Below are 27,318 nucleotides of genomic sequence, written 5' to 3' on the forward strand. Positions count from 1 at the left end.
CTCTGCAGATATCTCAAATGTATAGTTACTCAGCTTTTAAAATTCTTCCTGTCTCCATGTACCTGGTATGAAACCTGATTGCTATTGAGCTGTGGCCACCTTACACAAAATCCAAAAGCTTACTGGAGATGGGCTCCGAAAGAGCCTTCATGTGGTGAAACAAATGATCACAAAATTAGCTTCTTCAGAGGTGCAGGACCAATCAGGGCCCATTTCCCTTCAATTGTCAGGGAGTAGAGAGAACTGGGCCTGCAGAAGACATCTCTACTTCTGACAACTTGATGGACCATGAGTGAAATCTCAGGAAAACTACAAATGCATTGGTTGGTGAGAAGCTGCTGTTAGAATCACAGAACCCCTTCAGTGTGGAAGCAGAGCATTCAGCTCATCGAATCCAAACTGACCCTCCGAAGAACATCCTACCCAGACTGACACCCTCTACTCTATCCCTGGAACCCTGCATTTCCCCTGGCTAGTCCACCTAACCTGCAAATCTTCAGACTGCAGGAGGAAATTGGAGCACCCGAAGGAAACCCATGTAGTCAAAGGGAGAATGTGCACACAGACAGTCGCCTGAGGGTGCAATCAAACCCTGGCATGTGAGGCAGTGACAGAAGAAACTGCAGATGCTGGAATCAAATGTAGACAGCTGTGGGCTGGAAGAACACAGCAAGCCAGGCAGCATCAGGACATGGAGAAGTCAGTGTTTCAGATATAACCTTTCTTTAGGACTAGATGTGGGGATAGGGGGAACTACAGATAAAGGGAAGGGGTGCTTGGGGAGAGTAGCAGAATGGTGAGGTAGTGATGGGTGAAAACAGGTAATGGGTATAACCTGGTTGGTCAATGGGAGGGATGAATCCAGTTGGTGGCTGGAAGGAAGGATTGGTAGGTAGAGTGGAAGGGAGGAGGAGGAGCTGGAAAGGGAGCTGGGGGATGAGTAGGAAGGTTATTTGAAATTGGAGAACTCAGTGTTAAGTTCTCCGGACTGTACGTTGTCTAGGTGGAAGATGAAGTATTGTTCCTCCAATTTCCGGTCTAATTCACTGCGGAGGAGGCTAAGGATGAACATGTTGTAGTAGGAATAGGAAGGAGAATTGAAATAGGCAGTGACTGGGAGGTCAGGCTGGCCATTTTGGGCCCAGCAACGATGCTCATCGAAACGGGCACCTAGTCTAAACTGGATGTTAATGATGTAGAGAAAACCACATTGGAAGCACCAGGTGGAGTAGGCTTGGTTGGAGGAGATGCAGGGGAACCACTGTCTCATCTGGAAGGACTGTTTGGGGCCATGGATGGAGGTGAGGGAGATGGTGTATGGGCAGGTATTGCATCTACAGGAATGTGCAGGGTAATACAGGGTTACAGGGGTAGAGTAGGTGAGTGGGTCAGAATTGGATGCTCTTCAGAGGGTCAGTGTAGACTCAATGGGCCAAGTGGCCTGTTTCAACACTGTAGGATTATATGATTCTAATTTGTTTGAGATTTTGAGATGTTTCTGATAAAATTAATAAACGGCTTCGATCAGCACAATGTAGTTGGATTTTCAGTAGGCTTTTGATAAGTTCCACACAGGAGGTTTGTCCAAGCACTGATCCTAGTGGCCTTGTATTCATCACTGCCTGCAATTTGGAAAAATACCTGTTTTTACCTGCTCTTTGTTTCCTGACTATCAACCAGTTTTCTATCAGTCATAATACACTGACCCCAAACCCATGCACTTTGCTTTTACATGCTAACCTCCAATCTGGAACATTGTCAAAAACCTTCTGAAAGTTCAAATAAATCACTTGCTCCCCTCATCAACTCTACTAGTCACATCTTAAAAGAATTCCAGTAGATTTGTCAAGTATGATTTCCTTTCCATAAATCCATGCTCTGTCTGTCCAATCCTACCACAGGTTTCTAAATGATCCACTATTAAATCTTAGGATTTTCCCCCACTATTGACGCCAAGCTGACTAGACTATAATTCCAGGCTTTCCTGTTTTCAGCTGTGCTTCTTGTATGAATGCATACCGCCACCACTGGCTGTTTACCCTCCACTTTCAGAATATCCTGTAGCCATTCTGAGACATCCTTAACATTAGCACCAGGGAAGTCACATCCTACAGTCTCCTTTGTGGCCACAGAAATGCTTGTCTATTGCCCATACAGTTGAATCCTCAATAACCATTGGAGCCCCGCACTTTTTACTCCTTCCCTGTGCAGCACAGCCAACCACAGTACAACACATTCAGCTGTTGCTACTTTCTTGAGAGCATATTCCCCTCAGCAGTACCCAACATGCTTGAGTATTTGAGGATGTTACGAACAAAATTAATAAAGGGTATTGAAGGACATAGTATCATTGAATTTTTAGGAGGCTTTTAATTAGTTTCCAACGAGAAGTTGGTTTGAAATATTAAATTAATGGGTTGGGAGATAATCTCCCGGTACAGATTAATGATTGCCTAACAGTCAGAAAACTGAGAGCAGGAATAAATTGGTCATTTTCGCATTGGCAGATTGTGAATATGTGATTATGCTGTGGTTATAAGAGGTTATTTTGTCTTTTTTTAAAAGGGAGATTGAATAAGAGGGGATGATGCTGTCTGTGAGAAAGTCAACAGCTTGTGAGGCCTTGGGTTTTTTATAAGTTGAAACAATGGAAGCAGCCTGGCTGGGTGTGGCCAGCTCTCACAGCCAAGGCTTTCTAGTTTTATTTTTAGCTTTTAGGTTTAGCTTTAAGCAATTGCTGTGTGGACTTGAAGAAGTAGAAGTTTTTTTTTACAGCTATAGCTGAGGTTTCTGTCTGATGCTGGGTGACCTGTAAGACAAATCTATTTTTCTGAGTTTTCCTTTTTGCCAAGAGATATGTTTATGGGATGTTACTATATTGGAACAGTTAATTAGTAATAGTTATTGCAACTATTAATCTGTTAAGTTTTCTAATACAGTTAGGTTATTCAAAATTCCTCTTTCTGTGGTTGTATTTTAACTCAAGTGTTTCAATAAATTGTGTTTTGCCTAACATCGAGTAGCTTGACCAGTCATATCGCATCTGGAACATGGTACTTTAAAGTAAGAAAACGTTAGGGTCTAGGCTATCTTTCAAAAATATTTTGAGGGGGTCTGGTCTGCCCCATAACAACTATTGGAGTACCTCAAGGATCAGTAGCTTGGCCCCATCTGTTCACAATATACGTCAACGATTGGGAGGTCAGGCCAAATGCTATATTTCCAAAGTTGCAGATAATGCTAAACAAGCAAGAATACATGCTGTGAGGAAGATATAAACATTTTCAGAAGGATTTGGACAGGATTTGTGATTGGGTAAGAACACAGCAGCTAGAATATAATGTGGAAAATGTGAGTGCAGATATGCAGAACATTTCCTAGATGTGCACAGGGACTTGGGTATCCTTATCGATCGGTGAAGGCAAGCATGCAGGCGCAGCAAGCTATTAAGAAGACTACTGGAAAGTTAGCATTTATCGCAAGGGGATTTGAGTGCAGTGCCAGTGTAATCGTGTTTCAATTGCATAGGGCCTTGATTAGATTTTGGGTGTAATTTCAAAATTTGCAGATTACATGAAAATTGGAAAGGTGTTAAACAATGAGTAGGATGATAGTTAACTTCAGGAGGGCATAGCCAGACTGGTGTTATACACTGAAACCTGGCAGGTTTAATTCAACATAGAGAATTATGTGGTTTACACATTTTGGTGGGAACAATGAAGAGAGATGGTAGAAAATAAATGGTACCATTATGAAGGCACACTGCAGTTGTACCTACACAAATCATCAAAAGTGGCAGCTCAAGAGCCAGAGGTAATATGGTGAAAACAATAAACAGTGAATTGTTGTGACCTGGATTTCACTGCTACAGAAGTTAGTAACTTACAAAAAGGAAGTCAATGAAAACTGGAAGAATAAAGGGCCATGGGAAACATAGCAGGGTGGGGGTGGGAGGGGCGGTGTGGTGGTGGTTCTAATTGGTTAGCTCTTTCAAAGAAGTGCAAAAGGCCAAATAGCATCCCTTTTTGTAAGAGCATTCTATGAATGTCTTTAGTATTAATTGTTATAATGATTATCTTTCCAAAAATTAAATAAGAAAACTGAATTATCATATAAAGGATTATGTGATAAGATATTGGGCAGGTACGTATATTAGTAAAGAAGTTTGTGAGAGTGGAAAAAAATTGATAACATCAATGAGAGTTGGTAATCCTGTCAGACTGGGTTTGCAAGACTATGGTGTACAGCAGAATTTAAGCCATTAGGTCGAATGTAAACAGGTCCTTCCAATGTTTACTACATGTTATGTCTCAATTTACTCATTATATTCCAAAGCATTATCTTCTGAAATAAATCAATCTAATCTACATTTTATTGAATTAAGACAAGCTGTTTCTGTATTCTCCCAAGGGAATGTGTTCCACAGACTGACAACTGACTCACTGAAATAGTGGACTTGAATTTTCCCTCTACCTGGGCCAGAATCAGAATCTTTCAGCCAGCCTCCAAGTTTCCATATGACAGGGGTTTGTTTTAAATGATGGATTGTGGCAGGCTGAGTGAGATGGCGGTGCAGGTGGAGAGTGTTTGGGAGTTGGGGACAGTGGTGATGAGAATAGCTGTCAGTGCTCCAGGCAGGCCTAAAGGCCTTCCTCATCTTCCTGGAATGTACACCAGCTGCAAACCATTCTGTGAAGAAGTCACCCCAGTCTCACCTGTCAAACTGTTATACAGTCATAGGGACATACAGCACGGAAACAGACTCTTCGGTCCAACTCATCCACGCCGACCAGATATCCTAACTTAACTGAGTCCCATTTGCCTGCACCTGGCCCATATCCTACTAAACCTTTCCTATTCATATAACCATCCAGATGCCTTTTAAATGTTGCAATTGCACCAGCCTCCACCACTTCCTCTGGCAGCTCATTCCATACATGCACCGCCGTTTATGTGAAAACGTTGCCCTCAGGTCCCTCTTAAATCCTTCCCCTCTCATCATAAACTTATGCTCTCTAGTTCTGAACCCCCTTCCCCCCTCCTCCGCCACAGGGAAAAGACTTTGTCTCTTTATTCTGTCCACGCCCCTCATTATTTTATAAACCTCTATAAGGTCACCCCTCAGCCTCCAAAGCTCCAGGGAAAACAGCCCCAGTCTATCCAGCCTCTCCCCATAGTTCAAATCCTCAAACTCTGGCAACATCCTTCTGAGTCTTTTCTGAACCCTTTCAAGTTTCACAGCATCCTTCCAATAGAAAGGAGACTAGAATTGCACACAATATTCCAAAAGTGTTCTCACCAATGTCCTGTATAGCTGCAACATGACCTCCCACCTCTGATACTCAATGTTCTGTCCAATAAAGGAAAGCATGCCAAACGCCTTCTCCACTATCCTATCTACCTGCGACTACACTTTCAAGAAACTTTGAACCTACACTCCAAGGTCTTTTTGTTCTGCAACACACCCCAGGATTTTACTATTAAGTGTAAATGTCCTGCTGTGATTTGCATTTGCAAAATGCAACACCTCGCATTTATCTAAGTTAAACTCCATCTGCCCCTTCTCAGTCCATTGATCAAGATCCCACTGTATTCTGAGGTAACCTTCTTTGTTGTCCACTACACTTTCAATATTGGGTTCATCAGCAGACTCACTAATTATATCTCCTATGTTCATATCCAAATCACTTATATAAAAGATAGAAAGCAGTGGACACAGTAGTATTTCTTTTGGCACTCCACTGGTCACAGACCTGCAGTCTGAAAAGCAACCCTCCACCACCACCATCTTCTACCTTTGAACCAGTTCTATATTCAAATGGCTAGTTCTTCCAGTGTTCCATGAGATCTAACCTTGCTCACCAGTCTACCAAGAGAACCTGGTCAAACGCCTTACTGAAGTCCATATAGATAACGTCCACCACTCTGCCCTCATCAATCCTCTTCATTATTTCTTCAAAAAGCTCAATAAAGTTAGTGTGACAAGTTAGTGCACAAAGCCATGTTGAATATCCCTAATCAGTCCTCGCCTTTCCAAATATATGTACATTCTGTCCCTTAGGATTTCCTCCAACAATTTGCTCACCACTACCACAGACTCACCGGTCTATAGTTCCCTAACTTTTCCTTACCACCTTTCTTAAATTGTTGCACCACATTAGCTAACTTCCAGTCCTCCGACACCTCACCTGTGACTATTAATGATCCAAATATCCAGCAAGGGGACCAGCAAACACTTCTCTACCTTTCCACAGAGTTATAGGGTACACCTGATTGGATCCTGCAGATTATCCACCTTTATGCGTTTCAAGACATCTAGCACTTCCTCCTCTGTAATATGGACATTTTTCAAGATGTCACCATCTATTTCCCCACATTCTGTATCTTCCATGTCCTTCTCCACAGTAAACACTGACGCAAAATACTTGTTTAGTATCTCCCCCATCTCCTGAAGTTCCACACATAGGCTGCCTTGCTGATCTTTGAAGTGTCCGAATCTCCCCCTAGTTACCCTTTTGTCCTTAATGTATTTATAAATTCTCTTTTGATTCTCCTTAACCCTATTTGCCAAGGCTATCTCATGTGCCCTTTCTGCCCTCCTGATTTCCTTCTTAAGTATACTCCACCTGCCTTTAGACTCTAAGGATTCACTCGATCTTTGCTGTCTATATCTGACATATGCTTCCTTCTTTTTCTTTACCAAAACTTCAGTTTCTTTAGTTGTCCAGTATTCTGTACATGTACCAGCCTTTCCTCTCACCCTAACATGAGCATACTATCTCTGGACTTTCGTTATCTCATTTCTGAGGGCTTCTCATTTTTCAGCCATCCCTTTACCTGTGAACGTCAGTGCCCAATCAACTTTTGAAAGTTCTTGCCTAATACTGTTAAGATTGGCCTTCCTCCAATTTAGAACTTCAACTGTTCGATCATGCGTATCCTTTCCTATCACTATTTAAAAAATAATAGAATTATGGTCTCTGGCCCCAAAGTGCTCCCCAACTCTCACTTGCACTGCTTTATTTTCTCATACGTATATTCATATAATGAAGAAAAAATTTTCTTGTACACAAATTTGTCTCCATCTAAACCTTTAACACTATGGCAATCCCAATCTATGTTTGGAAAGTTAAAATTCCCTACCATTACCACCCTATTATTCTTACAGATAACTGAGATCCCCTTACAAATTGTTTCTCACTTTCCCATTGACTACTGGGGGGACTATGGTAAAAATCCCAATAAGGTGATCATCCCTTTCTTATTTCTCAGTTCTACTCAAATAACTTCCCTGGATGTATTCTCAGGAACATCCTCCCTGAGGACAGCCATAACATTATCCCTTATGAAAAACGTCACTCCCCCTCCTCTCTTCCCCCCGCTTTCTGTCCTTTGTATAGCATTTGTATCCTGAAACATTAAGCTACCAGTCCTGTCCATCCCTGAGCCACGTTTCTGTAATTGCTATGAAATCTCAACCATGCCCTGAATTCACCTGCCTTCCCTGTTAGGCCTCTTGCCTTGAAATAAATGTAGTCCTACCTCATTCTCTGCTTTGTTCCTGACTGCCCTGACTGTTTGACCTGCTCTTTTTCCCAATTGTACCAGTCTCAGAATGATCTCTTTCCTCATTATTTCACTGGATTCACCCCTCAACCCCCATCCCCCTCACCCCTACTTGACTGGTTTAAATCCTCCAAGTAGCTCTTGCAAATCTTCTTGCCAGTATATTTGTCTCCTTCCAATTCAAGTGCAATCCATCCTTTTTATCAGACCACTTCTACCTCTGAAGAGATTCCAATGATCCAAAAATGTGAACTCTTCTCCACTGCACCAGCTCCTCAGCCACATAATAATCCGCTCTATCTTCATTTTCCTACCCTCACTAGCTCATAGCACCGGGACTAATCCAGATATTACTATCCTCGAGGACCTACTTTTAAAATTTGTGCCTAACTTCCTATATTCTCCCCTCAAAATCATATCCTTTTGCCATCCTATATTATTACTTCCATTGTGTGCAACCACCTCCTGCTGGTCCCACTCCCCTTTGAGAATATTCTGCATGCTCTCTGAGAAATCTTTGATCCTGGCACCTGGGAAGCAACACACTATTCTGATTTCTCACTATTGGCCATAGAAACGTCTGTCAGTGCCTCTGACTAGAGAGTCCCCTATCACAATCGATCGCTTGGAACCTGACCTACCTCTCATTTCATTAGAGCCAGTCTCGGTACAAGAAACTTGGCTGTTCGTACTATATTCCCCTGAAAGTCCATCAGTCCTTACATTTTCCAAAATAGCATTCTTGTTTGAGCTGGGGATAATTACAGGAGACTCCTGCACTACCTGCTTCCCATTTTACACTCTCACTGCAGACATAATCATCAGTAACATGGAAACTCTCCCTAATCTCCCATATCCGACTGGAAGAGCACATCACTCTACTTAAGGCCATCTCTGCACTTTAACAATCTAGAGACCCAGAAAATAGCACAGTTACATGGTTCTAAAAACACTGATCCAGGCTGACTGGGTACCTATGTTTTATATTTTAAATTTTAATCAAGAAATGGATCTCAATAAAAAACATAACCAAAAAGAACCCACTCTTCTCATTATTAAAATAAAGATAACAAGGTTACACTTAAAAACCATGCACTTATCTGCTCCTGTGCTGTGAGCTCTCCCACACAGATTCCTCTAAGATAGCTGTGAATTTTGCTGTTTGGTAATTTTTGTTAAACGCACGCTGATGTCCAGAAATACTTGAACTCAAACAACAAAGGCAGAAGCTGCGCAGATTCACTGCTGTGTCACTCTCTCTCTATCTCTCTCACACTGACCATGTCGTTTCTACTTTTCTCTCTCTTCCTCCTTTTAAAAGTGCCATTGTTTTGAATTTTTTTCCCCCGGAAAAGATCCAAAACAATGCAACGGCTTTTAAAACAGTAATTACTGCTCCTGGAATTCGAGGAAATCAGCCCCAACACCTAAATTACCTCAAGAAAGGAGCAGCTGTTACAGCCACAATTCTTTCCCCGCCTCCACCTTGGACTACCCAGAATTTTTCTCTTGTCTGAAAAGGTATTTTTAAATTCAAACTATAAAATGTCAAAGGGAGAGGTGCATCAATCTTGATATACCCAGCCCCTCACTTGTCCCCCACCACAGTCTTCAGCTCTTTTCAAGCTAGAAAACCTTTGATTCAGTTTCGAGAGCCCTCTTTGCCACCTTTACTCAGACAGGAGACCCACCCTTTAGGCTTTGCTAGCCTTCCAAGTAATATCCCAAGGAGTGGCTATTTCCCATATATTGCAGATTTCTTTTTTCACAGGCCTTCAGAAGTTCACAGGGAAATTTATGCATATTGTCCCTAATTTTTAAACCTACCCTCCACCTTCCCTATCATGGTTCCAGGCATTGACTATATAGCTGGTTTGACATTTTTGGACAAGGATTGCAGAATGGAATTTGTCTTGTTGTTAAACATACTTTTGTAGAACTGTGCGCAAATTATTCAATATTTAAAGGATGAGTTCCAATGAAGAGTCAAAACATTAATGCCGGTTTTCACTCCACAGATTCTGCCAGAACTGCTGAGGCTCTCTCACGCTTTCCATTTTTGTATCAAATCCTTACTGTCTGTCCCAGCTTAAAGTTGTAGAGTATTAGTCATTATTTAAAATCTCAAACTCATTGTGTACAAACCATCTTGGGTTGACAATGCCATTGATTTCTCTTTCAGATTATCTTCTATTACTACATGGGGGGAGATATTTTTGGATCGTTAACAGTTTACCAAATAACTCTCTCCCATTATCAAACATTACTTTTCAATTTGACTGGGGACCAAGGCCATTACTGGCAGCGAGCTGAAATCAACCTTAGTGCTGACGAGGACTTTGAGATCATGTTAGAAGGATGGGTCGGAAAGGGGTCAAAAGGAGTCATAGCACTCGATGACATCACTTTCACAAAGGAGTGCATCAGTTCTCCCTTTGCATTTCATCCCGAACCAACTCTGCTTCCTCCAACAGGTATGTAACAGCCAATTAATTAAACTGTGTAGCCAGATTTCCACATTATTTAACGCAAGCCATTAAAACTTTGAATGTAGCTGCCAGAGTTAAAGGGCTTTTGGTAATTTTACAAGCTTTAAGGAGTAATTGTAATTTTTAAATTTCTCATTAGATATGAGTGTTAGTGTTCTTGATATTTAAGTAACATTTTCTCTTTAACTCTTATATGTAACAGTTAATGTTTCTTTCTGGCTTAGACAAGAAAGTTTTTGATTGAGGGTGGCACGGTGGCTCAGCAGCTAGCACTGCTGCCTCACAGTGCCATAGACCTGGGTTCATTTCTACCCTCAGGTGACTGTCTGTGTGGAGTTTGCACATTCTCCCCGTGTCTGTGTGGGTCTCCTCTGGGTGCTCTGGTTTCCTCTCACAGTCTAGAGCTGTGCAGGTTAGGTGGAGTGTCCAAAAATGTGCAGTCTAGATGGGTTAGCCATAGGAAATGCAAGGTTATAGGGATAGCGTAGTGGGGTGGGTTTGGGTGGGATGCTCTTCACACCGATAGGCCTGCTTCCACACTGTAGGGATTCTATGCTGATTCTACTGATTGAGAGAGGTTGTAGTTTATTCATCCATGGGATGTGGGTGGTGCTGGCTGGAACAGCATTTATTGCCCTCCCCTAATTGGCACTGAAATTATTGCCTGCTGGGTAATTTCAGAGGACAATTAAGAATCAGTCACATTATTGTGATTCTGGAGTCATAGGTAGGCCAAACCAGATAAGGCTGACAGGTTCCCTTCTCTGAATGAAGATGTAGTTAGTTAAATAGCTAACTTAGACTTGTACAAAAGCAGAACAGAACCGACTTATCTAAATCACAAGCAACAGGGCCTGCAGAGCACAGCCAGAATAGAGTGGCATGTTTGGGGAGTTTGATAGTGTGGGAGATCAATGAAGTGGGGAGATGAACACATACTTTTACTTTCCCTTTCCTAATGCTTTCGGATCACACCACTTCATCTGCTGACAGCTAGATTCTTAAAAAGTATAACAGAAGTGAAAATCACAAATATAATTTCACTGTTCAAGAAGGGAAGCAGGCAGAAAACGGGAAATTATCGGCTATTTGCTTGACAGCATTGTGATGAATGTGTTAGAATTCATCGTTAAGGAGTTTACATTTGTGCTATAGAAAATTCAGGGTAATCAGGAAGAAAGAGGATGGTTTTGAGAAAGGTAAAGCATATTTTACCAATTTATTCTTTGAACTCCATGCACTGTGAATAAAGGCAAGCCTATTGCCAGAGTCAAAGAGTCATGCAATAAAGAAATGGACCCTCTGGTCCAATTCCTCCCATGCTGATCATATTCTGAAAGTAAAGTAGTCCCACTTGTCTGTATTTGGCCCATATCCCTCTAAACATTTCCTATTTGTGTACCTGTCCTAATATCTTTTAAATGTTATAACTGTACCTGCATCTACCACTCCCTCTGGCAGCTCATTTCCTACATACACCACCATCTGTGCAAAAAGATTGCCCCTTGGGTCCCTTTTAAATCTTTCCCCTCTCACCTTAAACCTATGTTATCTAGTTTTGAACTCCCCAACCAGAGGAATAAGACCTTGGCTATTCACTCTATCCATGCCCCTCATGATTTTATAAACCTCTATAAGGTCACCCCTCATTCTGCAATGCTCCAGGGAAAACAGCCCCAGCCTATTCATCCTCTCTCTAGAACTCAAGCCCTGCAATCCCAGTAACATCCTTGTAAATCTTATCTGCACCCTTTCAAGTTAAACAACATCTTTCCTCTATAGCGAGGAGACCAGAACTGAATACAGTATTCTAAAAGTTGCCTCACCAATTTCCTGTACAGCTGCATAATGATGTCCCAACTCTTATACTGAATGAATTGGCCAATGAAGGCAAGTATGCCAAACACTTTCTTCACCACCCTGTCTACCTGCGATTCTACTCTCAAGCAACTTCTTCACTGTCCACTATACCACCAATCCTGGTGTCACCTACAAATTTACTAACCATATTTCCTATATTCACATCCAGATCATTTATATAAATGACAAAAAAGTGCACTTAGCACCGATCCTTGCAGCACATCGTTGGTCATAGGCTTCTAGTCTGAAAAACAATCCTCTACCACCACCCTCTGTCTCCTACATTCAAATCAATTTTGTATGTAATTGACTAGTTCCACCTCAATTCCATGTGATCTAAAACTTGCTAACCAGACTACCATATGGAACCTTGTTGACTCGCCTTGCTGAAGTCCATATAGACAGCATCCAACAATCTGTTTTTTTATCGATCTTCTTTGTCACCTCTTCAAAAAACTCAAGGTAGTGAGACACGATTTCTCACGTACAATTTTGGGGAATTTGGCCCAATGGTGTTTACCTTGAGGTTGTTGAGTCCTGTCTTATACTTTGCAAAAACAAAGGGAAGGGTGAATGATGTATACACTATTTAGGTTCTACAAGATTTATAAACCCAGGTTAAAATATTAAACAGGAACAGTAAAAGCCCTGCTGAATCATAGATTAGTGACAAAATGGCAACAGCAAAGAAAGACAATATGCAGTCTTCTATATTTGTGAAGGGCCTGATTAAGATTGGCAATGACCATGTAAAGTCATGAGTCAGGTCTGATAAGTCAAATGCTTTCATGAATAAGCTATTAAAAGTCTGCTGCTGAGAAGAGCAGTGAGTTCAAAGAGTGAAACATGCCATAGGCTACTTAACAGCAGCATTTTCATCTTCCAAAGACAGGTGGTAATTTTAGGACATAGTATGGAGGCAGTTCTGGTAAGATGTGTAGCTTTCTCTTGTTCAGTTGCAGTGTCAGCTAGAAAGAAATGTAAAAACAACAAAAAATGTTGTAAATATTAAAGGACAACTAACACACCTTCAATTACTGTAGAGGAGTTGCATATTCTAATAATGCCAATGGCATGCTATAGATAACAGAATCAAAGTGAAAGTGGAATGAATCATTGTTATACAAATGACATCCTTTAAAGGATTAGAAAGATTGACTTTCTTACAGAAGCTTCTAGATCACACTTAATGCTCAAGCATTGGTTTGTGGGGATATCAAAATCACATTTAAAAGCAATTTGATACTTATTCCTGTAAGTAATGGAAAATGCACAAACCTGATCATCTCTAAGTTTGTAAATTTTGCGACTGGTGATGTGAGTGGAATATCCAATAGCAGCTAAAATTGCTAAATCTATTTTTTAACAAATTATAACTGAATTTAGATCATTGTTTCCAGCATAATCTCCATGGTAACTGGAAATATAGGATTAGAAAAGTAGATACCATTACAAATTGATTTAAACTTGTGCAGAAAATAGAAGACATATTTATGTTTTTGTTTAATTTACAATGCATTAGGGCATTGTACACTTTTACTAATGAGGCAGTTGGGAAAATGAGACTATTAAATTACCTGTTATACATGATATACTTTCGAAAGGCCAAAATATTGAAATGTTCCAGAATACTAAATTAAATGTACTTTTATTTTTAAAATATACGTAATATGGAAAAGTATCTTCTTTATATAGAAAGGAGAAGGGAACTATTATTAAAAAACCTCACACTAGAACTAACCATTTAAAGAGCACTCTTTTCTCCTGCAATATAAGTTGTTGTGTTCTTTTGAATTTGGCAACTTTATGTTTCCCCTGATGAGTACGACACACGAAACCTTTGATAACATGGCTCTCTTTTCAACAAAACATACTTGTGTATACATATATGACACTGTTAACACAAAGATGAGGGATGTTCCAGTTGTTTGAGATGGGATGTGTGTTCAGTTAGTTGATTTCAGCTGGTGTGTGACTGTTGAGACGCTATAATTAGCCTTTGTGCCCCAAGGCTGAAAACTGTTAAAATTAATTAAGGGCCCCAGACTTGCTCAATGAAGATTAATGCCCCCTGGAATATGCTGGCAATAGCTGAGGACTGGACCAGGTTTAGCTCTTTTTATACTGTAGTCAAATTGCCTAAACAATGCATACTGCTGACCAAAATCAATGACATCGGTGAAGTACCAGAAATCTGATATTAAATATTCAACTCATCCATACTCACTGTTATGGTAAAGTGGGGGAGGATCCTATGGAGGACTGTCTGGTTATATTGCAAATTTGTGAGTGGCAAGCAGCATTTCCTGTAGTTGCTCTCTCTTTAAATTAAGTAAAATCAAAAATTAGGCAAGATTGATTAATAGAAATGATTCATTTTAACATTTCAGAACAAACTTAAATCATTGAGTTGGTAATTTAGAATAATACTTTGTGAAATCCTGTTTCATTTGCTGTGTTTGGTAAGTCATCACAATGAAGAATATACTGATCTAAGAAGTTTTAAACAAAATAAATAACTCTAAGGTGGTAATAAATGTACTAACAGAATTAACTACTATTGAAAGACATACAAATCAATATCTATTGACTGCAAATGACACTTCAGTGATTCCTTCATAAGCCATTTAAACTTATTCACAGGAATTCTTTCCTCATTTGCAGGACTCTGTCCACAAGGTTATTTGGAATGCCAGAATGGAAATTGTTACCAACCAGAACAGAGATGTGATTTTGTAAATGATTGCAGTGACAATACAGATGAGAGAGAATGTGGAACATCCTGCACCTTTGAGACTGGACAATGCGGTTGGAAAAATTCCCTGGCAGATAACTTTGACTGGATCTTGGGGCAGGGTTCATTTCAGAGTCTTCGGCCGGTGAATGATCAGAGCCTAGGAAATGAGAACGGTAATTTATTAATTTGTGTTGCATTCTAATATACTATAATGGAACTTAAAGGAAGTAAATAATTGTGTGAATGTACCATTATTGAATTGGTTTGGCAAATCCTTTGTAATTGTTTGCCAGATGCCTGACGTGATGACACAATAATAGAAGAGCCATTTGTGTGGAATATTAATAATCCATACAAACGACGATGATTAACTGTTCTTCCTCAAAATATGGACAATAGTTCTTTGATTATTCATCTGCAAACGTTATAGTAGATTTAAGTAGATTTAACTATAAAAGTGCATGTTGGTTTCCTGTTTTTAATATTCATTGACAGGATGACGGCATTGCTGGAGGCCAGTGTGTGTTGCCCATTCCCAATTGCCTGAGGCAGTTAAGAGTGAACCACATTGCTGTTGGTCTGGAGTCACATGTAGGCCAGACCAAGTAAGGATGGCAGATTTTTTCTGAAAGGACATCAGTGAGCCAGTTGAATTTTTTCCAATAATCGACAATGGATCTATGGTCATCATTAGACCTTTATTTCCAGATTTAAAAAAAAATAATTTCAAATTAGATGCCCAGAACATTACCAGAGTGTCTGGATTAACAGTCCAGCAATAAACCAACTAGGCCATCACATCATCTATCTCCTTTCACATAGAGATTAACATAACATTATCATAACGATAACTGGTAATAGGAATTGCAAATCAACAGTGTACTGAAGGATATTTTCTTGACAATTGCCTCAAGTAGCAAGCAAATAATTTTTTTAAATCCATGTTCAGAATGAATTGCTACTGAAAACCCAAAATTGAAATTATTTCGATTTCATTGTGGCCAAACCAATTGTCACCTGACAACATATTCACTGAAATTTGATAGCACTATTCATGGGTTTCAGACATTAAACAAATCCTTAACACTTCAACATGTTGAGGAGGGAGACTTTATTTCATATAATAATGAATTGTGTCATCTACCCTGCTGGTGTAGAGCAGTAAAGGAAGATAAGAGCAAATACTTTTATTCCTCTGCTGTATCCAAGAATTGTACCTGGGTACATGTACCTAAGATGTCGCCATAAGAAAGCATACATTGGAAAAGCTTTTCGTTGTACTCCTACAATTTTGAACAACACTCAGGAATCAGTGAGGGGAGCAAGGACAATCTGCAACTCCATGACCTGGCATATCTCCCACTCTACCATTACCATCACACCATGGGAGAATGCTGGTTCACTAATGAGAGCATGTCAGAATCAGCCCAGGAATACTAAACAAAAGGTGTAAAACTGGTGAGATACAATATAGCATTGTTTGCATGCCAAAACAGCAATAACAGCAAGCAATAGGCAGAGCCATGCAGTTACGTAACCAACAGATCATAACTAAGCTTTGCAATCTTTCCATATTTAGTTATAAATGGTGGTGGATAATTAAATGGCTCACTGGCCGAGCAGGTTCCACAAAAGTCCATGACCATTGTGGTGGGGTGGGGAGTGCCCAGTACTTCAGTCTAATCATCAACCAGAAGTGTCAAGTGGATGATCCATCTCAGCCTCCTCCAGAGATCAGCAGCATCACTAATACCTGTCTTCAGCAAATTTGATTCACTCCACGTGATATCAAGAAATGGCTGGATGCACTAAACACTGCAAAAGTTCAGGGCCCCAACAACATTCTGGCAATAGTACTGAAGATACTTGCTCCACAACTTGCCACCCTTCAAAGCAAGCTGTTCTAGGGCAGCAGCAAAACTAGTATCTACTTGATAATGTGGAAATTCCCAGGTTGGTCCTACGCATAACATAGGACAAATCCAATATAGCTAATTACTGCCCTATTAGTCTACTTTAGGTCATTAGTAAAATGATTGAACAAGTCATCAACAATACTATCAAGCAGCACTAGCTCAGCAACAACCTACTCATTTGACACTCAGTTTAAGTTCCACAAGGCCATTCACATCGTGACCTCATTACAGCTTTTATTAGTCACAGCCTGTGCAATAACGACCCATTATTCCAAATCTGCTTTTCTGCCTATTAGTGAATCATTATTCCATACTCAGTACACTCCCTCTATCCTATTTGCTTTATGTGCCCAAGTTACAGATATAGATACAGATCGTTCTGCTATAACACAGTTGTGTTCTTCTGCAATCTCACACTGTAGAAAAGTGCACTAAGGAAAACTGCTATCGAAAATCGCACTCTAGAAGATCGCTATAGAAAATCACTGTACCCAGTCAGTTGAAAGTTTGCGTTATCCAAACAGTGTCCACAATTCATCAATCACATTATAGCCAATTCGCACTGATGAAACGCACATTATAACAGAGTGACCTGTAGATGCCATGGTCCATGCTTGAAACAAGCATTAGGTTTTTTTTTATCTACCATTTACAAATAAGGGAGCCTAACACCTCTGCCATATTAGTTTGTTCTGAATTAGGGTCTTCCGGTCCTCGTCAAAAAAACATTTGGGGAAAGATCTTTTTGTATGGTGCCAATGCTAGTGGCAGTAAGCAGCACATGTTGTATTCAGAGAGTACAGCAAACAGATGCAATTGTGAAAACTGTGGAGCTGGGACTTGCAGCAGTACTCTACCTCTTTTCATTCATTCACAGGATAAGGGTGTCACTGGCTAGGCCCACACTTATTGTCCAGTTAAGAGTTGATCACCTTGTTGTGGATCTGGAATCAGACCAGATTAAGGATGGCACATTGAAGGAACAGCACCTCATCTTCTGTCTGGGCAGCTTACAGCCCAGAGGACTCAACGTTGATTTCTCCAATTTCAAATAAACTCCCTCTCCATCCCCCGACTCCCCTCCCAGCTCCACCCATCCCTCCCACTGCTCCCTGCCACCAAGTGGATTCATTCCTTCCATTGCCCAACCAGTTCGTACCTTCTACCTGTCTTCACCTATCCCTACTTCACCAACCTGCCCCACCCACCCCCTTTATCTGCAGCTCCCCCCATGTCCACACCCAGTCCTGAAGAAGGGTTACACCTGAAACGTTGACTTCTCCACCTCCTGATACTACCTGGCCTGCTGTGATGTGCTAACATGGCAGGCAATTAATACATAGCAATTTCCCAACAGTGTGCTAATTACCAGAAAATTATGATGTTGCTTCAAGAGTAAAACTTATTCAAGAAACAGAGGATAGCTCTCCTGTTTCTCTCCAAAGTAGTGCTATTTGGATTTTTTTTCCACCTGAAAGAATCTTAGATTCAACATCTCATACAATCTCCAACAGTACTGAAATGGAGTGTGATTTTTATACTTAAATCCAGTGTTGATGTTTGAACCCTGAATATTTTGATTCAGAGGTGACTGCCTCCAAGTGAGCCTCCAGTCTGCCCATTTTGGACATGGGCATTTGTCTCTCCATGTGTGACACCAAAATCGATTATTTATTTTGATGACTACAGTAAGCCTCAGCAATATGTGCCTCTCATAACCTCTGCCAAATGAACAGTTAGCAATTTAGCAACATGTTGAATTCTAGACCTGTTCCTTCAGATGCAATATAAAGAATTTCGATCAAGGTGAGTCTTCCACAGGGGCTATATGGAACTATTGAAAGTAAGTACAGGAAACTATGGAGCCCATCATGTCTGCACTAACTCTCTGAGTATTTAAACTTGGTTCTAATCTTATGCTATTTTCCTGCATTCTGATTCAGTTTAAACAATCATCTAAGTACTTTTGGAATGCTTCAATTCAATCTACCTTCATCACATTATCAGACAGTGCATTCTAGACCCTAACTGCTTGCTGATGAAGGGCTTATGCCTGAAACGTCAATTTTCTTGCTCCTCGGATGCTGTGCTTTTCCAGCACCACACACTCGACTCATCTGCATGATTCATGTTAAGAATGTATCAACATTATTACGATTATATGGTGCTCAAAACTGTAGACAATTCTCCAGCTGAGTTGTAACTCGTATCTTATATAAGTTTAGCTCATGTAATTTTAGCATAATCTCTCTGCTTTTGTATTCCATATCCCTATAAACAAAGCCTAGAAAAATGTATGCTGCACTAAAAGCTTTTCTGCCACCTTTCGTATCTTATGTACACCCTGGAGTCCCTGCTCCTGCACATCCTTTAAAATAGTAAGTTTTAATGTCTCTCCATATTCCTTGTATCAAAATGTAGTGCCTCACACTTCTGCACATTGAACTTCACCAGGCAACTATCTACCCATGCCCCCATATCATTGTTCTTTTGAAGTTCCACACTGTTTTCCTCACAATGTTTAATTTCCCAAATTTTGTTTCATCCACAAACTTTGAAATTGTCCCCTGCACATCATGTTTTAGATTCGTTAAAAATATCAAAACTCAAGGGTCCCTCGGGAACTCCACTACAAACCTTCTTCCTTTAATCATTTCCCATTCCTAAATATTTCCTGTCCCTCTTCTGAATCAATCTATATTTTTCATTTACTATTAATGCTATCCAAATAGGTTTTTCTCAAAGTTTCCCTATCGCTAAAGTTAATCTCATTATTCTGTAATTGCTAGGCTAATGGTCACAATATTTTTGAACAAGTGCATAATGTTTGCAATTCTCTAATCCTCTGACACTACCCCAAATCCCAAATCCAAAGTAGATTGAAAGGTAAGTTCCAATGCCTCCTAATTTCCACTCTTAATTCCTTCAGTATTCTAGGGGTATATTTTATCTTGGCCCAGTGTCTTACAACTGTCGAGTACCGACAACTTATGTAATACCTCCCCCTTGTCAGTTTTTATCACTTCTAGTGACTGAATTTCCTCTTTTCTCACCATGGTCTGGGCAAACCCATCATGCCCTAGGCAGCTTCTGCCTTGTAGGTAAAGACCAACGCATAGTATTAATTTAACACCTCATCCATGTTTTTTACCTCTAAGTGTAAATCCGTTTTTTGCCTCCTTTTATCACCCTTTTACTACTTGTGTGTTTATTGAACACATAGAGATTTCCTTCTGTGTTGGCTGCCAGTCTTTTCTCATAATCCCTTCTTGCTTCTCATGTTTGTAATTTCACCTCCTTTCTGACCCTTCTGTATTCAGGTTGGCTCTCAACTGTCTTTGCTACCTGACACCAGTCATAAGGACACTTTATCTTCTTTAACTTAATTTCTCACTCCATTATAAAACAGATCTTTGGGGTATCCCTTTGTGGTTATGTTAATTAAAATATAAAAAAAATGTCTTACCAAAGGCAGATCATAGGCTCCTGATATGGTCGCAAGTGGTATATTAGAGTATTAGTGAAAAAACTGCATGCTGATGCAAGAGCAAGTTTCAATGAACAGATCACTGGCTGTTTCAGCAAGCAATGTGTTAGTTAGATGGCGAGTCAAGCATCTATTGAAGCTATTAGAGCTCCAACTCTTAGAGATCACTCATCGATGAAATATAGCATGTAGTCATGATCTGGTCAAGTGTATGGCAACAGCTGTTTGAGCAGATCCTTGAAGACTACTGATCCCTAGTAATGCATAATGTCTGAGTATTTAGGGGAATCATGATTTCTGTGCAAAGGCAGAGATGGAGGTTGGTTAGCTCAGTTTAGCTGGGTGGCTGAGTTGCAATGTAGCATGGTGGTAATAGCATTGATTCCATTCCCATGGTAACCGACTAAAGTTACCATGAAGTCTTTACCTTCTCATACTCTCCGTTCACCTGAGATGGTTTAACCTGCACCAGCAATATGATCTGGCTGGACTATGGCAACTACCTTTTACTCTGCAAAGAGGAACTTATTTTTAAAGATTCTTTAAGATGTTATTGCATTCTACATATGGCGGACTTGCTTCTAACCAAAGCAAAGTATCAAATTATACAAATTAAATGGTTTCTTACCAACAGCATGATTTTTAAAGCATTAAAAAGTCACCAGGTTTAACCATCATCTACCTGCTTTGAGCCCTGAGGCAAGAGTAGTTTGAGAGCTGAATATAAAGATAATCCATCAGTGTGCTAGCTGTTTAGTAAACAGAACACTCAACAGCACAGCACGAGAGCAGACTGTAACATAGAGCTGGTGAAAGTATTGAGATGGTCAACATGGGGTTTTTGGCTCCCATCAGCACAATCATTTTTCACAATTTAAATTTACTGACATCTGATTTGAAACAACATGGCAGCAGAATGCTTCAGTTAAGCAGCTTGTCTAACAAATGCCCAGTCATTGTAAAAGCAGCCAAACATGACAATACTTTCTGCCATTCCCATTTTGTATGGCGTTTTGAATGATTAGATCACTGGGGCAGGTGGAGAGCTCACTCTGAGGTCTCGACAGATCCACAGTGGACCTGCATGGCAGAAAAATCCAAGATGAATTTATGTCCTTTTGCTATGTGGCAGCATCTAGTTTGACTGATTTTTGATGATTCCCAGGTCCAAAATATTGCAATGCCTTTGTAAGATTTTATGAGTTTGTAAATTGGGTGATGATTTTTCTGATGTAAAATATAACTGAATGAATTCATTTACAAAATATTTGTGTCTTCCTAAGGTTAACAATCTCTAGATTATTGCCTTAGCCACATGTAAATTGGTATAGAGACACAGATTGGAAGAGTTAATAGATGACTGAAGGATCAGACTGGGAAAGCGGGGTTCCTCTTCACAGGAAATTGCACTCAGTCTAGTAGTGAAAGAGCTGTACTAATGATGCTGGCTGCTTCTGAACCAGAATGGGACCAATGCTCTCACAGAATTAATTAATTAGGATGGTGGGAATAGATTTAAATGAGTATAATCAGTCGCGAGGTGTCCTGGGGAAAGGGATGTACAAGAAATGAAATAAGCCAAAATACATTTGAAGCAGGAGGTTTGGCCAGAATACAGATCATAGGTGGACATAAATGGCCAGGATCTATGATGAGACAGGGCTGTCAGAAAAGAGAAGATGTCAATATTAGGGTGAACCAGATGGGAGGGTGCAATGATGAGAAGCATAACAGTGGAATTGGAAGAAAAACAGGCAACTGACAGGAAGAAGTGAAGGCACTTCATCAATCTGAACTGTGGGGAACTTCAGGTAAAATGGAATAAGCTGAAAGAAGAAGATATATGACTGGGGGACACCTAGAATTACAAAACATGGGTTAAAAATAAAATGACAGTCATTGCTTTAAAAAATTATCATCGCACAGAATTACATAAATTATCCACAAACAGGCCATTCAGTCCAATCAGGCCAATATTCTTCTCATCTTTTCTTGTCAGAATCTTTCACGTACAGTCCTCAATTTTTGCTCCCCTCTTTTGATTATCTGCCTTCCCTTAAAGTGCACCCAAACCCCTTAGCTAGTATGTGTGATCACAGGTTGTAAAGTTTCAGTACACTTTGGGTAATGAAGTTTCTTTTGAATTTTCTATTTACTTTCTTGGCATCTATTTCTGGCCTCCAGCTTTCCCTGAAGTAAAAGTATTCTCCTTGTGTTTAATCTTGCAAAACCTTTCATATCTTTAAAGAGCTTTATTAAGTGAAGCTTCAGCCTTGTCGTTTCCTGAAAATAGAAACCCAGTCTATTTCATCCCTTATGGTTGATGTAATCTCACAATTCTAATACTATTGTAACAAAACCTTCAGGCTTCTATTGTTATTTCCATAAAATAGTTACCAGAATAATGCAGTCTATCCGAGGATTATTTCTATTCCAATAGAAATAGGTCCAACTTCTGGGGTTCCATTTTTTTAAGGGACTACGAACGTGAGGACCATCTTCAACTGTTTGTGTACTTGAACCCTCCATTCCTCAAACTTGTTTAGACACTTGTTTTACAAGATATGGAGAAACCTGTGTTGGACTGGGGTGGACAAAGTTAAAAATCACTCAATACCAGGTTATAGTCCAACAGGCTTACTTGGAAGCACACTGGTTTTTGGAGTGCTGCTCCTTCACCAGGTAGATGAGAAACAGGATCATCAGACACAGAATTTCTAGTAGAAGATTACAGTGTCATGCAGCTGAAATGATATATTGAACAAACCTAGATTGCTGTCTAAGTTTGTTCTCTAGATCATTCCAGTTGCATGACACTGTAATCTTTTGCTAGAAAATCTGTGTCTTATGATTTCATTTCACAACCACCTGATGAAGGAGGAGCGCTCCGAAAGCTAGTGCTTCCAAATAAACCTGCTGGACTATAATCTGGTGTTGTGTGATTTTTAACTTTGTTTTACAAGTAATAGGAAAGATGTTGTTAAACTTGAAAGGGTGCAGAAAAAGTTTACAAAGGCGTTGCCAAGGTTGGAGGGTTTGAGCTATAGGGAGAGGCTTAATAGGCTTGGGTTAATTTCCCTGAAGCTTCAGAGGCTGAAGGGTGACCTTATAGAGGTTTATAAAATCTTGAGGGGCATGGACAAGGTGAAAAGCCAAGGTCTTTTCCCAAGGTAGGGGAGTCCAAACTGAAGGGCTTAGGTTTACGGTGAGAGGGGAAAGATTTAAAGCCTAAGGGCAACTTTTTCATGCAGAGGGTGGTGTGTGTATGCAATGAACTGCCAGAGGAAGTGGTGGAGGCTGATTCAAATACAACATTTAAAAGGCATCTGGAAGGGTACCTGAATAGGAAGCATTTAGAGGGACATGGGCCAAATGCTAGAAAATAGGATTAGATTAATTTAGGACATCTGGTTAGCATGGACGAGTTAGACTGGATGGTCTATTTTATTGCTGCATTACTCTATGACTCCATAATATGTGACCTGTTAGCCTTCTTAGCAGACTGTGGTCCTACACAGATCCCCTTGGTGAAATATATTTGCCAATTATATATCCCAATTGGAATTTATTGTACTCCACTGGCAGATTGGCAGATGGAGGGACAAAGCATTGGATGACAAGCTGTGGGTATCATTCTTGCATCTACCTGCTACCTCTCATTCCATTGCGACTGCACCAGCAGCTAGGGAGAGGTCAGAACATCAACCCACTTTAATGCCAATTGAAGCCCCTAAGATACTGATTAATGTTCACGTAAAGACCATCCATCACTGCTGCTCAGATTTTGCTTGTGGTGAGAGAGATACACATCAGCAATGCAGCCCAGCAGGTTGGTGGGTCACTAACCAGGGCTGGTGTGGTGCTTCTTTCATGAGCCCCTTCTGCTCATTGGAAGTCTACACAAGGTCTTCTGAACCAACTGTCTCCCTTTCCCCTTATTGCCCATACATCTGTTCATCTAACCATCCCCACCTCCATAATCTGATGCCCTGGTCCAAGTAAACTCCTGGAGTTATCCAGTCTGCGTTTGGTGCCTATCCCTAATGTTATGAAACAGATGCTGCCCACGTTATGATGAGAGAAGAGAAAACTTAGTCAGTAGAAGGATTGGAAGTTGGTAATGAGAAGGTATTGGATAAGCTGTTGGTGCTCAAACTAGATAACGCATTGGGACCAGATGAAATGTTTCTGAGGATATTGAAGATAGTAAGAGTGGAAATTGTAGAGGCGCTGGCCATAATCTTCCAGTCTTACCTGGATTCAGAGTGGTTCCAGAAGATTAGAGATATGTAAATATTATGCCCTTGTTCAAAAAATTGTTAAGATCAGCCCAACAATTATGGACCAATCAGTTTAACATCAGTGTCATAGAGTCATAGAGACGTACTGCACGGAAACAGACCCTTCAGTCTAACTCCTAAATTAATCTAGTCCCACCTGCCAGCACTTGGTCCTTATCCCTCTAAACCCTTCTTATTCAAGTGCCTTTTAAATGTTGTAACTGTACCAAACTCCACCACTTCCTCTGGCAACTCATCCCACACACGCACCACCCTTTGCATGAAAATGTTGCCCCATCGGTCCCTTTTAAATCTTTCCACTTTCTCCCTAAACCTATGCCCTGTAGTTTTGGACTCACGCAACACAGGGAAAAGACCTTGTCTATTTACCATATCAAAGCCCCTCATGACTTTATAAACCTCTGTAAGGTCACCTCTCAGCTTTCAAAACTCTGGGGAAAACAACCCCAGCCTATTCAGCCTCTCTCTATAGCTCAACCCCTCCAAACCTGGCAACATCCTTGTAAAATATTTCTGAACCCTTTCATGTTTTACAACATCCTTCCAATAGGACGGAGACCAGAATTACACACACTATTCCAAAAATGACTTAACCAATGTCCTGTACAGTCACAACATGACTTCCCAACTCCTGTACTCAATACTCTGACCAATAAAGTGGGAAAATTTCCAGAAACAATCAGTCATAATAATAATAATAATAATAGTAATAAATGAAAAAATGTGGATTGAAATTGAACAGTCAGCATGGAATTGATAAGTTAAAAACATGCCTAACAATTCAAGGTTTGTGTAAAGATTTGTATCTTGGCTAACGGTTGTCGTAGTTGTGGGTATGTTTGCCGAGCTGGGAAGTTGATTTGCAGATATTTTGTCCCCTGTCTAGGTGACATCATCAGTGCTTTGGAGCCTCCTGTGAAGCGCTGCTGTACTGTGTCTTCTGGAATTTATTTGGTTCCGTTCCTGCGGCTTCCAGTTGCCAGTTCCGGTTGTTCGGTATAGTGGCTGGTATATTGGGTCTAGGTCAATGTGTTTGTTGATGGAGTCCGTGGTTGAGTGCCATGCTTCTAGAAATTCTCTGGCTGTCCTCTGTTTGGTTTGTCCAATAATGGTTGTGTTGTTCCAGTCAAATTTATGGTCCATGTCATCTATGTGCATGGCTACAAGGGAAAGCTAGTCATGTGGCTAGTTGGTGTTCATGGAAGCAGATTGCTAGTTATTGGCCTGTTTGCCCTACATAGCGTTTTGTGCAGTCTTTGCACGGAATCCTGTAAATTACGTTCATCTTGCACATGATGGGTATCGACTCTTTTGTCCTGGTGAGTTTGTGTCTGAGCAGGGCTGTCGGTTTATGGGCTGTTATGAATCCCAGTGGTTGGAGAAGTCTGGCTGTCAGTTCAGAGATGTCTTTTATGTAAGGTAGCATGGCTAGTGAGTTAGGTCTTTGTATGTTCTCATCACATTGTTTGTCTATTAGGCAACTGCGGATGAAGTTGCGGGGATTCCCGTTCTGGGTGAATACTCTGTAGAGGTGCTCTTCTTCCCTTCATAGGTTGGGAGTGTTGTACTGTGTTGTAGCCCTTTTGAACAGGGTCCTAATGCAGCTTCTCTCACAAATCCAACCCAAACTCTGGATTAGATATGTGGACAACACTTTTGTTATCATTAAGAGAACAGAAATCGAGAACACACACCAGATTATCAACACCATGCTCACAGGGATCAGATTTACAAGAGAGGAGGAATCCAACAATCAACTCCCATTCCTGGATGTACCTGACAGCCAGGACTACACATTCGAATGGGATAACATAACGATGATAGGACCAACTGAACAGAGGACAGCCAGAGAATTCCTAGAAGCATGGCAATTATCCACAGACTCCATCAACAGGCACATAGACCTAGACCCTAAGTACCAGCCCACTACAACAAACAACCAGAACTGGCAACTGGAAGCAGCAGAAACGGAGCCAAATAAATTCCAGAAGACACAGTACAGCAGCGCTTCACAGGAGGCTCCAAAGCACTGAAGATGTTACCTAGACAGGGAACGAAACATCTGTAAATCAACTTCCCAGCTCAGTGAACAAACCGACAACTATGACTTGCCTAACTATCTTGCTGGTGTTTCTTAAAGAGGTAACAGAAAATATTGATGAGAGGAAGCTTGTTAGTGTGATGTACATCAACTTATAAAAGGTGTACAATAGAGTGCTGCACAATAGACTTGTGCACAAAGTTACAGGTCATGAAGTAAAAGGGTCAGTAACAATATGAATTCAAAATTGTCCGACAGACACAGAGTCATTTCGGAGCCTCAAGAAAGTTTGTAGGTGAATTCCCCAGGATTGGTATTGGGACCAAAACCAGAAATTCTTGTAGAAACTAAGCAAGTCTGGCAGCATCTGTAGAAAGAAAGCAGAGACAATGTTTTGAATCAATGAGCCTTTATTCAGAACTGATGGTCATTAGGAAAAGCGGTATCCATGTGGAAGACAGGGGGATGATGGTGGTATGTGATGGTCAGGTGGCAGTGCAGTGGGGGGTGCAGAGTAGGTGTGAGAGGACAGGTGGAGATGGAACTCAAAGAGTGAAAACATCAGGTGGGAGAGATAAGGATGGATAATCGTTTAGAAAACGAAAAGCTCGTAATGGGGACAAGTGCCAGGAACCTGTGTTCAGTCCCACCCTCAGGTGACTGTGAGGAGTTTGCTCATTCTTCCCAAGTCTGATTTGGCTTACTCCAGGTGCTCAAGTTTTCTCCTGCAGGTCCAATGGTGTGCAGGTTAAGATGGATTAGCCATACTAAATTGTCCATAGTGTCCATGGATGTGCAGTCTAGATGGATTCGCCATGAGAAATAGAGGCTATGGAGGTGGGGTGGCGTGCAATGGGGAGTGGCAGCAGGTGCTCTTCAGAGGGTCGGTGCAGACTCTATGGAATGAATAGCCTCTTTCCA

At 40.7% G+C, this 27,318-nt stretch overlaps 1 protein-coding gene across 1 annotated transcript in view; it reads left to right on the forward strand.

The window, feature by feature from the left end:
* LOC140480282 (MAM and LDL-receptor class A domain-containing protein 1-like) overlaps window positions 1–27,318 on the forward strand; it is a 404,689-nt gene that overhangs the window by 178,400 nt on the left and 198,971 nt on the right. The window contains exons 25-26 of the mRNA XM_072574989.1: window positions 9,749–10,040; window positions 14,580–14,825. Coding sequence (XP_072431090.1) covers window positions 9,749–10,040; window positions 14,580–14,825 — 538 coding nt within the window. The remainder of the gene's footprint in view (window positions 1–9,748; window positions 10,041–14,579; window positions 14,826–27,318) is intronic.

This window comes from Chiloscyllium punctatum, chromosome 8 (assembly GCF_047496795.1).
Source record: "Chiloscyllium punctatum isolate Juve2018m chromosome 8, sChiPun1.3, whole genome shotgun sequence".
NCBI classification, from domain to species: Eukaryota; Metazoa; Chordata; class Chondrichthyes; order Orectolobiformes; family Hemiscylliidae; genus Chiloscyllium; species Chiloscyllium punctatum.